The 16058-nt window shown below is 29.3% G+C and overlaps 1 protein-coding gene across 2 annotated transcripts in view; it reads right to left on the bottom strand.

Moving 5' to 3' along the window:
- The window catches only part of SppL (signal peptide peptidase-like protein), an 89346-nt gene that overhangs the window by 17156 nt on the left and 56132 nt on the right, over positions 1-16058 (bottom strand). Inside the window, exons 9-12 of one of the 2 annotated variants that reach the window (XM_075363501.1) lie at positions 15177-15338; positions 12150-12265; positions 4742-4886; positions 1702-1804 (exon numbers count right to left, since the gene is read on the bottom strand). In XM_075363501.1, coding sequence (XP_075219616.1) covers positions 1736-1804; positions 4742-4886; positions 12150-12265; positions 15177-15338 — 492 coding nt within the window. In that variant the 3' untranslated portion in view covers positions 1702-1735. Of the gene's footprint in view, positions 1-1354; positions 1805-4741; positions 4887-12149; positions 12266-15176; positions 15339-16058 lie in introns of those variants that run through there. The other variant, XM_075363500.1, reaches the window with a different exon arrangement.

Genomic DNA, 16058 nt, shown 5'->3' with positions numbered 1-16058 from the left:
TCAAATTTCCACAGGCTTTTACTATTGTCTTCTGATTTAAAATACAATTTAATTCGAGAAGTGTAGCTCACACTCAAAATCCAAAAGAATATTTTAGTTAAGTATTGTTTTTTCATAGTATGCATCATAGAACGAAAATACTGAAAAATATATTTTCCAAGAAACAGCTAAACCTTAAGACAATTTTAAGATATAAAATATCAGAAAGATAAGATTTAAGATATAAGACATCAATGAACATTATAATTTTAAGATATATTTGATCAAACAACCTGGTTAAAACAAAAATGTCAGTTCAACCATTTTTGAACCAAACTTTAACAGATAGAAAATACTGTAAATGTGGTTGAAATTATACAGTATATGTGTGTAAGGAATGATAAAAATACAAAGTTATGAAAAATATCTAATATACTGACATTCATTATACTTTTTTCTATTTTAATGTAGATTAAATCTTTTTGTCTCTATAATTCTACCTTTCTGCTTTCCTTTAATCTATAAAATTAAATATAGATAAATATGATTATTAACAGATTCTTCCAGTGAACCAATATGATGCTGGTCCCAAATGAGTCAGTTAAAGTTCTCATTATTGAAATAAATTTAAAGTAGTTCATAATGCTACAAAAAAATGGGTTGATAGAGCAAGATTCACAAAGTAATACCAATTAAATAAACTGAACTAACAAAAAAACATAAAAATTGAATAATTCTGAAGTGAAAGTCAACTCATTTATGTATTATTACAGAATATACATACGCACTGTGTTCTGTTAAACAAATCCGAAATAAGTCAAGCAAATTTACAGTTAATTTTGACATTACTATATTATAAACAATAAAAATAATAAAAACATCACTGTACTGACATGTACTCTACTATATAAATTAAAATATATGTTACAACAAAGGCCAGCTTCAATAATTAAAAACAGAATTTGTTCTATTAACTCAAACACATTATAGAACATTTTATTATGTTATTTAAATTAAATAATAATAAAATAAAAAAATAGTGTACTATAAGATGAACAACTGAATCATTCATTTAAAACTCATATCCCATATATGACATTATATAGGGTATTTAGAAGCATTTACTCCCTAATTAATTATATTAACATCTTATCAGGACGATATACAAGTAATCAATGTATTTTACTACACAGTAACACAGGTTTCTATGAAAATGTTTTTTGGACATTCTGTAAATTATAATATATGCATGAACTAGATAAAATTAAATATCACCAATGATGATAACAAAATATGTAATACAAGTAAATTAAAATAAGTTAAACTGTGGTACGCTATTATTATGTATCAACAAAATATACAAAAACTTTCTTAACAATACATTTTGTTCTTTATGTTTTGTTTTTATACACTGATAATGCTCAGACCTTAATCTTAAAACATCATAATAAATAATAATTATAATATAAATAATCATAATAAAAAAAAAAAAATCCAAGCGTACACTATATTACATAAACAGTTTACAAATATAAAAAAGATCTTATGTCATCAATACCATAATAATAATTTAAAACCATTTTTATAACTTTACATACATGGAACAATTAAAAATAATTAGTAAGTGTTCTGGCCATCAAACCTCTTGATAAATAACCTTTCAGCAAATCCTGTACTCCAATAAAACAGGAAATAAACAACAACTGAACAAAAGTCTCTCACCTGCCAGCAGATAAACGAACGATATACCTTTTTGTCAGACTTCTAAATGTTTAGATGGAGGATGAATAATAAAAGGTTCACTCCACATTCTTCTTAAATCACCCTGTTAAAAAAATATTAAAAATTGAATTCAGTATAGAACAGCTCTAAGGAAAGAGAAAAGGGACTACTACAGCTTCCTAATAATTGTTTAATGAAATAATAAAAAAAAAAAAAACAGAACAAAATATTTAAATCAAATTACCCTGTTGAGATGTTAAATTGACGTAAAACAGTATATACTGTTTTAATATTAAAAAAATGTAAAATGAATCTCAGAATAACTTTTACTAATATGGCAAAAGCTAATTTGATCTGGGGTCTCCTTAATTATCCATACACCAGCCCACAAAGAGACTTCAAGTTTGGTACATAATTGGTATGAGAAACACAACTGTTCATCAGTACCTAGAACCTAGCTTTCATTTTTCTTTAACCTATGAAAGTGATCAGTTGTGATTATTTATGGTGATACTCTCTATATGGAGAAATTATTGATAATTTATTTAACCGTTTAATGAATTTCTTTAACTATTAATTAATGAGTACGTATTATGAAAACTGATTATAATATGCCTATCTACTGAATTTGTCAATGTGGCAGAGAGGGTTAATGCTTAATGTCCTGTGCAGAATGTTGAAAAATTGAGACCAAGCAACACTAGTTACATTTAAACACAACAGTTTCTTTTAGCCATCAGTCTTTAATTAAACTCTCATTAAAAACCATGACAATCAAGAGATGTACAAGTTACAGGAATATTCATTAGATTATCTGGATGCATCACCTATGGGCCTTGGAATCAACAAAACTACAATAGAATGACATCTGGAGACTTCAAGATTAATATAAATTAGTAGATTTTTTTTTTTACCTCTTGGCGGCCAATGCTTAAATATTTATTTCATATGTCTATGGTCACTTTCATTATTTTTTTTTATCAGCAGTTGTTAATATTGCATTAAAAATGAATTCCTTTCAGTTAGCATCTGAGCTGAATTAAGTAGATCAGTGTTATATATAGGGAAATAATTTACCTGGAAAATAGAATGCTAGAATACAAAGAATCTCTCATCTTACACACAACTAAAAAAAAAGCAGTACTAATGTAGAGCATATGTTGTCAAAGGGGGTCTTCATTTTGTATCATTAAATACATATCCTTTGAGATGGGTATAAGGTAACATTGAACTTGCTGAAACAAAAAAAAGCTTTGACGAAAATATCTATAAAATACAGGTGTCCCATTTAAAATGCAAACCACCAATCTGCCTTCTATAATATTTGAATTGACTGCCCAACTCCTCTATGTTTTACTATAATGGACTTGTGTAACAAGTGTACATCACACAGATGTAGTAGACTGCTAACAAAATGATCATAATGCTCAGTGCATTCTTAGAGAGAATATGATGTTTTCACAATATAACCATGCTTTTATTCTGGAGTTGTACTTTAGCAAGAGATCAGTGGTTGCCATGCAAGAATCTTTTTGCTGTAATTACCGTCATAAACCAGCATCTAACAAGACATACGTTTTGAGGTAAGTGGCTAAATTTAGGGAGACAGGTTCTGTTAATAACAAGGAACACAAAAGATCAATGACATTGTTGAATGCAGACACAGTCGCTGAAGCAAAAAACCGATTAACTGCATCATCAAAAAAAAAACAATTAGATGCTTGTCAGCTGAAATTAATTTACCAAAATCAACCATTTACTGAGCGACAAAAAAATTAAACTTAGAACCATATCAACACACACAGACATTAGACACAGACACACTCTCTGTGTCTAATTTCATTAACGAATTCTTTGGTGATCGTGTTATTGGTTCTGGCTTATGGCCACCAAGACCTCCAGATTTGATTGCGCCAGACTTTTTTCTTTGGGGTTACCTCAAAGAAAAAGCCTACAGCAACAAACCACGAACTCTTGAACAACTGAAGGTCAATATCAAACAAGCTGTTTTAAATATCAACCCACAAATTCTGAAAATAGCTACAAGAAACATAGTGAAAAGGGTGGAAGTGTGCATTCATGAAGATGGCAGCTACTTCCAGCATTACTCTAGAATTTAATGTATTGGAAAGTTTGGAAATGAAACATTTAATTTAATAACTTCCAAATACCTTTTTTATTTAAATATATCTACTGACATAGATGGGTTGCGTTTTATGTGTGACACCCAGTATAAAGAAATTGCATAAAAATTGGTTAACCATTCAAGGTTAACCTAAAATCTTTATACCAGTTTCCATATAACCAAAGTACTTATTTTTATTTTCTAATTCTATTAGTATTTTTATAAACTTTCTTTTTAATAACTTTAATAAATAATTTTAAAAAATGTTATCTTTTAATAAGCAACTATTCAACGTAATACAATATTATTTAATGCTGAGTTTTGATACTTTATAAATTTATCAAATTATTCCAATTTGATTTTTTGGGGGCTTTACATATATAATTGGGCAGACTATCTTTGATATTTTTTTCTATTGTTAGTACAATATACTTCAATAAAAATATAGAGGAAAATTTAATTATAAAATAGCACTTTTTATATAAAAACGGATATATTAGAATGCAAACCATCATGCATCATTTTCAAACTACTCTACTAGCTGCCTGACAACACATTTCTATTATTTAGACAAAATCAGTTTGTGAGGAATGAACAGAAAAAGGAGGTTCCACTAGAATTGTTCCAATTCCCCCCTACAAAAAATGAAGAACGGCTTATTAAACTGTGCTGGTAAAACCCATTAGCACGGAGAAAAAATGGGGAAAATTGTATAGTTCGTCATTGCATAAAATCAAAACAATTACATAACAGGGGGTATGTTTATTAGTTAAACTTTTCAGCTGTAGATTTTTCAACTATAACTAAGTTAGAATATCCCCCCCCCCCACACACACACACAGAGAGAGAGAGAGAGAGAGTGAGAGAGAGAGAACATATATTTATGTTGAATATTTAATTTAACAAAAAAGTTACCTTCAAATATGCCATTGTTAAGAGAGGCAGTAACGTAAATGGAACAAGATATAGTAATGCAGGCTGGGCTGCTTTAAATACTTCTGAAGATACAGTAGCCGTCAACAGGCCCAAAAAGTATCCAATTAATGAACAATGAAAATAGCTGAAAAAAAAATATACAAGTTAAAATTAGTCACTTATCACCTTCAATACACCCCAAAAATGATTTTAAGGTGCTAAAAAGCAAACATCACATAAAATATAAAAATAAAATTGAAAATATCTATAAAAACCTATCAACTGATATTACCATTATAAAAATAATAAATACATATTTATATTCATAAAAACACTGAAACTCTACCAACAGAGAAAATTCCGATTAGGGCTGCTACTCTTAGCATTTCTTCTTTGTTGGGAGTTATTTCATAACTCCCAACTTCTAAATCATTAAAACTGTTTCCTTAAAACAAAAAAAAAAACATGGTTAATTAATATTATTTCAAAAATAATATTTTTAACAAGGCATAATGTTTAAGATCAGACTGTAACTTTTCACCAAAATAACAACTTTAACACAAGTTGGACTGAGCGTCCATGAGGTGTGCCTGGATATATCTGGAAAAGTAGGAGAAATTTGTCTGGTGAACTGAATCTAAACAAACTTCATAGCTTCATTTATCATCAAATCACACCTCACTACATCGCATCTAAGAGATGTAACTCGGGGCCTAGTCGCTCCACAGGTGACCCCTTGACAGTTAACCTGAAAGGTCTTTTAAGCAATACACCACCGGCTGAACCAAGCAATACCAGAGTTCAGAGAAGGCAGCATTCAGATAAGGTGGGCTGCGACTTTGAAGTTAACATACAGTCAGAAGCATTGGAATGCCCCAACACTACCCCCACAAACAAGAAAAATACAAAATCAAACCAAAGCAAATCACCTACATTTCCACACATAAAGTAAACTCCCTCATGTAGACTGGTAAACTAAAACTAATAACAAACACAAAATTCTCATCATGGGTCTACAGGAAATAAGAAACACCAACCACGATGCCATGGAATCTTAAAGATATAGGCTCTACAAAGGTATACCTGGGAAAGAGTGATGAAAAATGTCCCACAGTTAGGAACAGGCTTTTTAGTCAACCTCAAAATAATAAACTCCAAATTCAAGTCACAATCCCAAGAATCTTAACACTCACTCTAAAAGCATCTAGTAAAATCTAGACTATTATAAATGCCCATGTACCCACTAATAGTAGTAAAAATAACTCTCCAAAAAACTGTAAAGAAACAGAAAAGTTCTGGGATCTAATTAACTTGACTATAAATAACTTCCCCCAAAACCATGTTAAACTATTAATTTCATTAATTGGTAAGTATTCTGCTATACTGGAACCCGTAGCAAATGTACTACATTTGAAGAAAGTTGATATAATCAAAGCCAACCAGCACATTCAAACTAATCTTGATATGCTACGAGTTCATCATGAAGATGCAGAGAACATCACGACTACCATTCTAAAAGAAGCAGGCAACATTACAATACATTTGAATGTTGATATAACTGCTACTCGCATTGCTGGCCCACAGAAACATAAAAGCAATCATCCAGCCAAAAATCCAACCAAATTTTAGAGAAAATTTAAGAAATTATGAGCAAAACTCATTATTTATTTATATATATATATATATATATATATATATATATATATATATATGAGATTTACATGCGTCTTCGATGTCTATGTTTAATGTTTATGTCTTTTTTATATCTATGTTTTTGTATGTCAGTATCTTTTTGGATGTCTCTCTCTCTTTCTCTCTCTCTCTCTCTCTATATATATATATATATACATACATACATATAGATTTTTATTCATAAAAAAACTATAAGTATAATACATCCACAGTAGTGACTATGGTTTCATCGGAGTAAGTTAAATACAAAATATTTCACAAAATAAAAATTTATTAAACTTAAAATTTTTTTAAAAGGTAAGCCTGTTGCTATGTTTTTGTGGATAACAAGAGAAAACAGCATGAATTTATCAAACTTTGTAGGGCTGATGATATAGAAACTGTAAGGAAGACAAAAATTGTTTAATGTGTACGCAATTCTAGTAGCCATGAAAGGATAATAACTCAAATATACAAATGTATATTTTTAATAAGCAAAATTTAGGTCTTTCGATTTAAATATTGTAATCAAGAAATGTAAAATCTTATTTTAGTTTTTTAGTACAATATTAAGGTACAAATGTAATGAAATATTTTGAACTTTAAAAAAATTTGTGCAAGTGTCTATAATAAAAATGTAGTCCACCGTAGGAAGGAATGATCAAAATTAAACATTGTCAAATACTGAATATTTTTCCTTCAAAAATGTCTTAAATAAAAATTCAATAGAATATGACATAAATTTTACATCTTACAGAGAAAATATTGATGTATGCCAAAAATAAATATTACATTTTAAGACAAATGAGCAAAAGATAACTCAGAAACTTAAGCCCAATCCACAGGGATGATTTTGATTAGTTTTTGTGGACTGTAGAATTTTAAGATTGTGATCCTGAGAAAAATAACTGCATATTTTCTACAAAATCCATCCCTAAATGTTAATTATTTCTGATTCCTGTTCCTTTTAATTTCTCTGAAGGTAAACACACAAAATGATATAATGTTTTTTAAACTATATCTCCATAAATGTTGAAGCGATAATTTAGTATTATTGACTCAAAGAAACCTTTTCCTAACCTAATATGTTGTGAAACTTGTAGTTCAGTTGAACTACTCAGGAAATTAAAAAACAGAATGGCTATCAATTTGTGATTAGATAATGTGTTTGTCTAAAAAAACTTTGACTAATTCTAATATCCTTATATTTTTTCTCCTCCAGTAAAAATTGAAAAATTACAATTTTAATTTTGTTAATTCATTTTATAGTCATTTCATCATAAATATTCTAGTTTTTCTGGCAGACATATAACAACAGAGGGACAAAAAATCAAACCTTACAAAAAAAATAATAAAAATGTTTTATTTCACAATGAATTTATACACATAATATTTTTTGCTGCAACAAGCCTATCACTAGCATAGAGTATGATTCTACTCTCAATAGCGGGGTACTTTTAAAGGTTTTTTTTAATTTTTTACTTTAATGATTTACGGAAATCAGTTTATTAAAATTAGATGTGACTGTTAGCATTTCATCCTTATTTAACACCTTTCAATTTCCTGGATATTCTTTTTTCTACATAATTAAATACTATTCCATCAGTTTTTGTTGGAAAGATTTTGATATAAAAGTTTTTAATAACTTGAATTAATTACTACAGAAAGAAGAAGCAATTAAAAAGAATAAATATGCTAGTAAATCCCATTAAAAAATTCACTCCTTTCACAGGTTTAAGAGGCAAATATGTATAGATGTTAACAAATTTATTTTTCCAATAAATATACTTGTAATGAATAGGTGTTTAATAAATCACTAAACATAAATAATAATTAAATGTAAATCATAAAAAAAAATTTTCATATGGTAATAATAATTTAAATAATTTTTAGAACAGATTAGATATCAACTAACTTAAATTTGATGTATTAATGATTAATTACAAATGAACAATATAACTTGTAAAAAATATTTTAAAATCTATTAAAACTCACTTACTTGATATAATTAAATTTTTAAAAACTGAATTTTAGAAATCAACCTCTATTGTTGTAGAGGTTGTTTCTTACTAGTGGTGCCCAGTTATAACGTGGGTATAGGGAGATGTTCACTGATCTGCATTATATCACCTACTATGGTATAAATGAAGGTAGGTCGTACATACTGTAGTACTAAACGTACTTCGCGCCTATACATACGTAGTACATCAGAGAATACAAACATATTATGTTTAGAAACCCCTTAAAACTATCACATACAACTTAAAAAATACGATGAATTTATGTGTAATACTGTATTAAAGCAGCTAGAGAAAATACTTATAAAAACTTACCTGACTTTTATGTATTGTTTTACGATTCATTATTCAAAAAAACAAACACAACACATTATACAGTACTGTATTAGAATAAAAAACTGTATTAGTTTTTATTCTATAGATTTATTAAAATAGTTTGTGTTAATAAAAGAAAAACTATCTTACATAAACGTTTATATGTAGTTCTGTAAAAAATTAATTTTCAAAAAGTCAGTGATTTTCTGTTGTTTTACGCGACCATATTTTTTTTGTAAAAGTATAGTTTTAATCAACATTAACTGGAGAAGTCTGATAGGCTGAACATAATCTTGTCATTCCAAAAACACCATTACAACCTCTAAACTGCTTATTGCTCCTGTGCAGTTGGGGTTTGTGTTAGCTGTTCTTCATCTTCTTCGTAGGCATCGTCAGTTAAATCAGAATCATTTTCTCTAGTGCCAATCTGAATATTCCTTCGTCAGTCATTTCACGATGTACAGCTCTCCTTTGTTGATCTCTACCCGCTGATTCAATTGTTCACCTATGAGATCTGGCTCCCCAGTTATTTTTTAACCTACATCAAATCACAAAATGTTGAAATCGGCTGATCCAATGATTCTTGATTTTCTTCATTAAAATTATCATCTGTATCCAAATATAAACTGCAGTTTTTCCAACATTTCTGTATTGAAAATTTCATTACAGAATTCCAAGCCAAACCAATATTATAAGCCACCTCTTTCAAAGTAATTTTTTTTTAAATTCTATACTGTCATTATTGGAAGAAAGTATAACTAAAATTAGCTTATGCCTATAATTCACTTTGAAACCTTGAATTATCCCTTGATCGAGTGGCTGGATGGATCAATGCTGTAGTATTTTTTAGGTAAATAAAGAACCTTATAATTTTTCCATCTTTTGATGTTAGGATTTCAGCAGGAGAGTAAGGGTAAGTTATCTAACAATAACAATGGTTTACTGGCGCCTATATTTATCACTTTTAAATGATCTTGTATGGCTGGATTAAAGGACTCATGGAAAAATTTCATAACAAACTACCTGTCATCTACACACTACAGCTACTTGTGTATTCGATCATTAATTTCTTAAGGTTAACATGTTTAAACATTACAGATTTTTACTTTTCCCATTGGAGAGAGGAGCTAGTTTATGAGTCCCGTTTTAATTACACAAAATAAGAGTGACATGATTTTTACTTAGTTTTAATCCTGCTTTATTTGGAGCTGATTTTAAGTCAAGTTTTATTCGGAAGCATTATATAATATAATGCGGTTTCATTACAATTATATAATTGTTTGTCAGTATAAGCCTCTTCTTCAATAACTGATTTTAATTGCAACAGAAATGTTTTTGTGCTTTCAGAATCAGTGGACTTAGACTCTAGGCTTATTGTAATCTTGCCAATCCCATGCCTTTTTTTGCCAGCACCACAACCAACTGTCCGTAGCTTAAAACTCACCCTCAAGTTTTAAATCTACAAATAACTTAGCTGCCTGAATAATTAGAATTGAACCAGAAACTAGACCTCTTTCACTCCTTTTCTGGACACACCATGTATAAAGGCAATCATCAATAACATCAGTTTTTGAACGTCTGGGTTTTTCTTTCAAGACCGGCTGTTTCTTCAACTTTGTCTAGAAAGGAACATAATTTAGTGTCTTCTGTCATCCAGCTCCATATTGTGCCTTCTGGAATTCAGAGTTCTCTCTTTAACTGCGCTTTTGAAATCCCGCGTTTTACTTTATCGATTACTTCTAATTTCTCCCTTACAGAATATGAATTATGTTTAATGGTTGCCATTATCACAAAAAAGTTTCCTTTTACATGCAACTTTCACACAAAGCACAACGATAAACTTGCACTTAAATAAACCAAACTGATCTAATATACATTGTATACTGTACTCTATTATATACTGTATTGTAGTAAAGTAAAACGCGTAAACAGTAATGAACAATTATTATGACTTTGCATAATGTACTATACTGCCCCATGTAAATCATTAGGCATACAAGAAATGCAGCAATTAAGATAAGAATAACAAAATTCTGATAAACAACTTCCAAGAATAACTCGCATCAATCTAAAATATACAACTGCACAGTTAATTTATAAATAGAAATAGAGATAAAATTAAATGATAAGGTTAAGACTTATTGCAGAATGTTATAATAAAGTATTTATTGGTAAAATTTAGTTCTGTATTACAGCAGCTAAACTACATATTGTAAACAAATTTCAACTCGCTTATGTGTTTAAAAAATATATGGTTTTAAAAACAAATTAAAAAAAAAGTCATTTATAATTCTGTATGTTTAATTCTATACGGGACATACTTCAACCCACATTATATCCAAGAGCACTGTATAACCGATAGCGTTATAATCGAGGACCACTGTGTAATACCAACCACTAACAAAAATGTTAGAAAAAAACTTTAATTTATTAATACTCTTAATTTACAATTATTAAAAATAAAAAGAATTAGATGAAAAAATTATTAAAAACTTCAAGAAAAAAACAAAAACAGAAAACAAATCCAGTTGTAAACTCTCGAATGCAAATCATTATGCACTTTCAAAATTCATATACAGTGCAGCAATTGATAGAAAAATTAGCTAATTTATTTTCTACACTAATGTCAAATTAATAATTAAAAGGAAATGATTTTTAAGTGCATGGACAAAAACTGTATTATTAATACAGATCTATAGGCTATTCATTCATTATATAGCAAAAATTTAACTATTCTCATGAACAGAATCAGTTTATTTTTAATACCAGGTGGTAAGGGAATCTGACAGATCTCTGGTTACCAGAATAATTTTAAAAGATAACAGAAATAGATGACGTTTTCTTGAAGGGGTTAAAATGTTTTATTCCATTTAATTCTATTTTTATTATATGCAATTATAATAAAACAATTGTGTGAAATGATAAAGTGTGTTTATAAAAATTATAACTAGAAATTAGCACTTACATTTTTCAAAATACCATTACTTACATTTACTATCGGAATTTAACAAAACTTAATTGATACATAAACAGTATTTAAAAATTTATCTGTAATGTTTATAATTGATTAAAAATGTAAAAATAAAAAAGAATTATGTTTCATAAGCAAGATCAATGTAAAAAAAATAAAAATTTTTTTATTTTTTTATCTATGGCAGAATCTTAAAACTACAAAATACATATAATTTACTCTAAAACTTATTACAATATACAAACTGATAGCAGTTAGCTCAACAAAACAGCTTAAAATGAATAAACATACAAAGGTCATAGAAAACGATCCGGAAATTTTTATTAACTCAAAGACCATTATCAAAATTTGCCACGTCTAGGATAATAGGAAAAATTTTTAGTATCTAAGTAATTAATAATGTTACATGATAATTAAACACTTTACCAATTACCTTAATCTGTTAAAATGTTTAGGTGGAGGAACGCCTGTTTCTGCTAAATGAATCAGTTGTGATTTTTTGTAAGCATCATAACGCAACACAAAACAGAGAAGTAGCCCGGGCATTACCTGTAAATCAAACAAAACCAATCTTTGGAGAATTTTCTAAATAAAAAAGTAACCAATACTTTTTTTTTGTTACTAAGTTAACAATTTGCTACTACATAGTTGTTAATACAAATATATTCATGCTGAAATGTTTTATACTGTTTTCTATTTTAGATAATTGAATAGTATATCAGTTTCTAAAAAAAAAACAGGCCCACAATACAGTCGTTCATCAGCTCACATCAAATATTGACTTTGGGAGGGTCACACTGACTTTTGATAATTTCATGCAGTGGCTCTGATCTCCAAATCCTGCAATAGTGTTGATTTACTGACCCACTAATGTGGAATGTCACCTCATTTAAAAACATGAAATTTTTCAGGTAGTCCTCATTTTCATCAATGTTGTTAAGTATTACAGTTGCAAATTCCAATCTTTTCACTTTGTCATTGGGTTTGATTTCATGAAAAAGCTATATTTTATACACACATAGTCTCTCTCTCTCTCTTTTTCCAGTTTAGCCTTCGGTAACTACCGGTTAGATAATACTTCAGAGGATGAATGAGGTTGATATGTATGAGTGTAAATGAAGTGTAGTCTTGTACATTCTCAGTTTGACCATTCCTGAGATGTGTGGTTAATTGAAACCCAACCACCAAAGAACACCGGTATCCATGATCTAGTATTCAAATCCGTGTAAAAATAACTGGCTTTACTAGGATTTGAACGCTGGAACTCTCGGCTTCCAAATCAACTGATTTGGGAAGACGCGTTCACCACTAGACCAACCCGGTGGGTTTGGACACACATAGTCAGTTAAACACACATAGTCTAAGCCTCTTAAGCACCACCATAGATTTAGGTATTCCTAACTCTAAACTGTAACTTGCTAATGACTTTTTCGGGCTATACGTACAAGATGCTCAGATCCGTACCACATTCTGTTCAGATACGAACAGCCTGACTGGTGACTTCCCCTTTAAGACACTGCTTGTTCCCTTAAACTAATTAAACCACTGGAGTATTGTTTTATTTGTAGGTCCGGCACTCCCCCATTCAAGTCTGTAACTACATTGAACTATGATAACCTATCTTATTTTGATAAACCAAATCATGCGCTGAGCTTTTTGCTGCAGTGTTGTCATGACTGAGATAAGACTACGAACCAGGTACACAGTGGTGCCACCCGTGACAAATATTTGGGATGAAAAGCTTAATAATATAACAAACATGAATATGCAAACTGGATACTTTTAACTGATTTCATTACGATTTTTTTGAACCAAGGAATTCTTTTATAAACACCTTGCACATAAGAAACCCAAAATGCAGCCAGAAACAATAATTAAAAACACTAACAGAAATAAAAAAAGTAAAATGAAAATAATAAAAAAGAAATTATTAAACAAAATAATAACAACTAACAGCAGAATAAATTGCCTACACAAATAAAATATAAGTCACTTAGGCAAACCAGACGGAAAAATTTGAAATTAAACAACAAAATCTAAGATGATCACTAAACTACAGTATCATGCAAATTACTCCGAAAACAGATTTTTTTTATAAAAAGTAACTTCATTTAGAAAAAAAAAATCCTATCTGTACAACTTGTAAATATCTAATAATTAATATGTCCTCCTTTATTCTTAATCACTTCATGTACATAATTTGGCATTGCTTCAACAAGTGTACTTCACATTTTTTTGATTTCATCATGAAACCATATATTTTTGCTTTAATGAGGTCAACTTTTGTGGTACAATCCATTTTTAAGAGTCATTTTTTGACTATTCCCCAAAGATTTTAAAGGGCTTCAGTTGCCAAACCACGAGAATACCTTAATATTTTGTTCTTTGATAAATTTTTCCACTGTTTTGCCATGGCGCCAAATCTAATTGGAACACTTCATTGCCTTACAGGAATCTGTTTTGAAGTTGTGTCACAACCCTTCTCTTCAGAATTTCATATATTAATCACTTTTCAACTTTGCAAATTATGTTACTACACCTGTTTGGTGCAATATAAGATATTAAAAATGAGTTAATAAATCTCGTAGTAAGATTAATACATTGTACTTGTACATTAGGAGTCATAAATGGTAATTATTGTAGATAATTTGATACAAGTCACTCCCGTGAATGGTAAACATGAGATAAACCCTCTGGAATGTGGGAAAATTCATTTCCAACCCTAAGCTATCCAACAATAATTCTCTTGAATTTTTGTGTGAAAATAACTTAATGTCAAAAATATTATAAGCTACATATATTATGCTATACTTATCTAGTGCTACTGATAACAAAATATGAAAAATACTTTCAATTGTCTATGCAAACAATTTTTCAATTTTCCAATCGAATTATCTGGAAAAATTTTACAACAGTGCCACCAGAGGAACTTCCTCTATAACATTTAAAAACAATCTTTGAAATCAGTTCATTTGGTTAAGAGTAAGGTTGAAGATATATACAAAAAAAAAAAAAAATGATCAAAAGATGGTCAACAATAAATAATATTCTGTATATATTTTAGTAATGAACACTGGATACATCACTAACTACTAAATGGAACTTTTTTAGGTGAAATTGTATCCATTATTAAATTTGGTAGTCTATGGGACTTGGAAATTTGGGTGGTCTATGGGAACTGAACATGGCTTCAGCTGTAATTTCATCTTTACTTCACATCCTTCTATCATCCACCATTCTATTTCCTGAAATATGTTCCAGATGTGCAAACATCAGGGATGAAAGGTTACAGAGGTAGATTGCAATTTTTCCCAGGATCTGAGATCATTTTATTAAAATTATGTCAAACCATCTTATAAAACAAAATAATCAAACAAGTTATTTATAATGTTTTAGAATATAAGTAAGGAGTATTAAAATCAACATGAATAAAATAAATTACGCAGTTTTTAATACTGACAATGTCACCGAGCCCCAACATTGAGAAGTGTCCACTATTATGCAAGCTTGGGAAGACTAATTTCCCTGGCAATGACAACTTTGGAGCTTCTTTAACAACACCCCCGATATGTAATTTTCTAGCCACAAGTCCAACTGGATTTTCAGCAGGTCGAGTAGCAACCTTAAAAGTGAAAAAATATCAATACACAAATTCATAAAAATTAAAATAACATAAAATCTTTTAGTGTGACCCTATTCATCTGAGGTAATAGGTAAATGCTAGAACAAAGATATATATATATATATATGATTTAATCTATTTTATTATTAGAGTTCTGACTATATAATAAGAAATTTTAACTTATTTCATTATAAGTTATAATACATATAACTATATATTTATTACAGACAATTCAACATAAAATCACTATTAGTTTAATCCTGTTATTTTATTTTATAAATTATTAGTAATTTCTCTTAGGTGGTAAATGATCTACTGTAGCTTAATCACATTTTTTAATCATAATTACGTTGGAACCTGCAGTCATATGTTGATAAGTACACAAATGAAATTATTACACTAAATAACTACAGCCTAAGCTCTGTATAACTGAAATTAAAAACATGCAATGAGACACATCATCATACGCACTATTCAGGTGAACATAAATTTTTCAGTGCACTTTAGGGGTAAATAGAAAATGAATAAAGCAATTTAGGACGCGCTAATTGTTTTCAAATATTAGTATAGTTACTAGAGTTACTGATGACCTTGAATGAACACACTGGTATGTTGTAATGGCAGAGGGAATCATCAGCTGAGCAACGGCTACTGTGCAAGAGAAGGCAACGTGCATACTATGTTATCACAAAAACCGATCTGTTATTACTGTTTGTAGGT

This window comes from Lycorma delicatula, chromosome 4 (assembly GCF_047948215.1).
Source record: "Lycorma delicatula isolate Av1 chromosome 4, ASM4794821v1, whole genome shotgun sequence".
Lineage (NCBI taxonomy): Eukaryota > Metazoa > Arthropoda > Insecta > Hemiptera > Fulgoridae > Lycorma > Lycorma delicatula.
The sequence above is the reverse complement of the archived record's forward strand: the minus strand, read 5'-3'. Positions and strand labels throughout refer to the sequence as shown.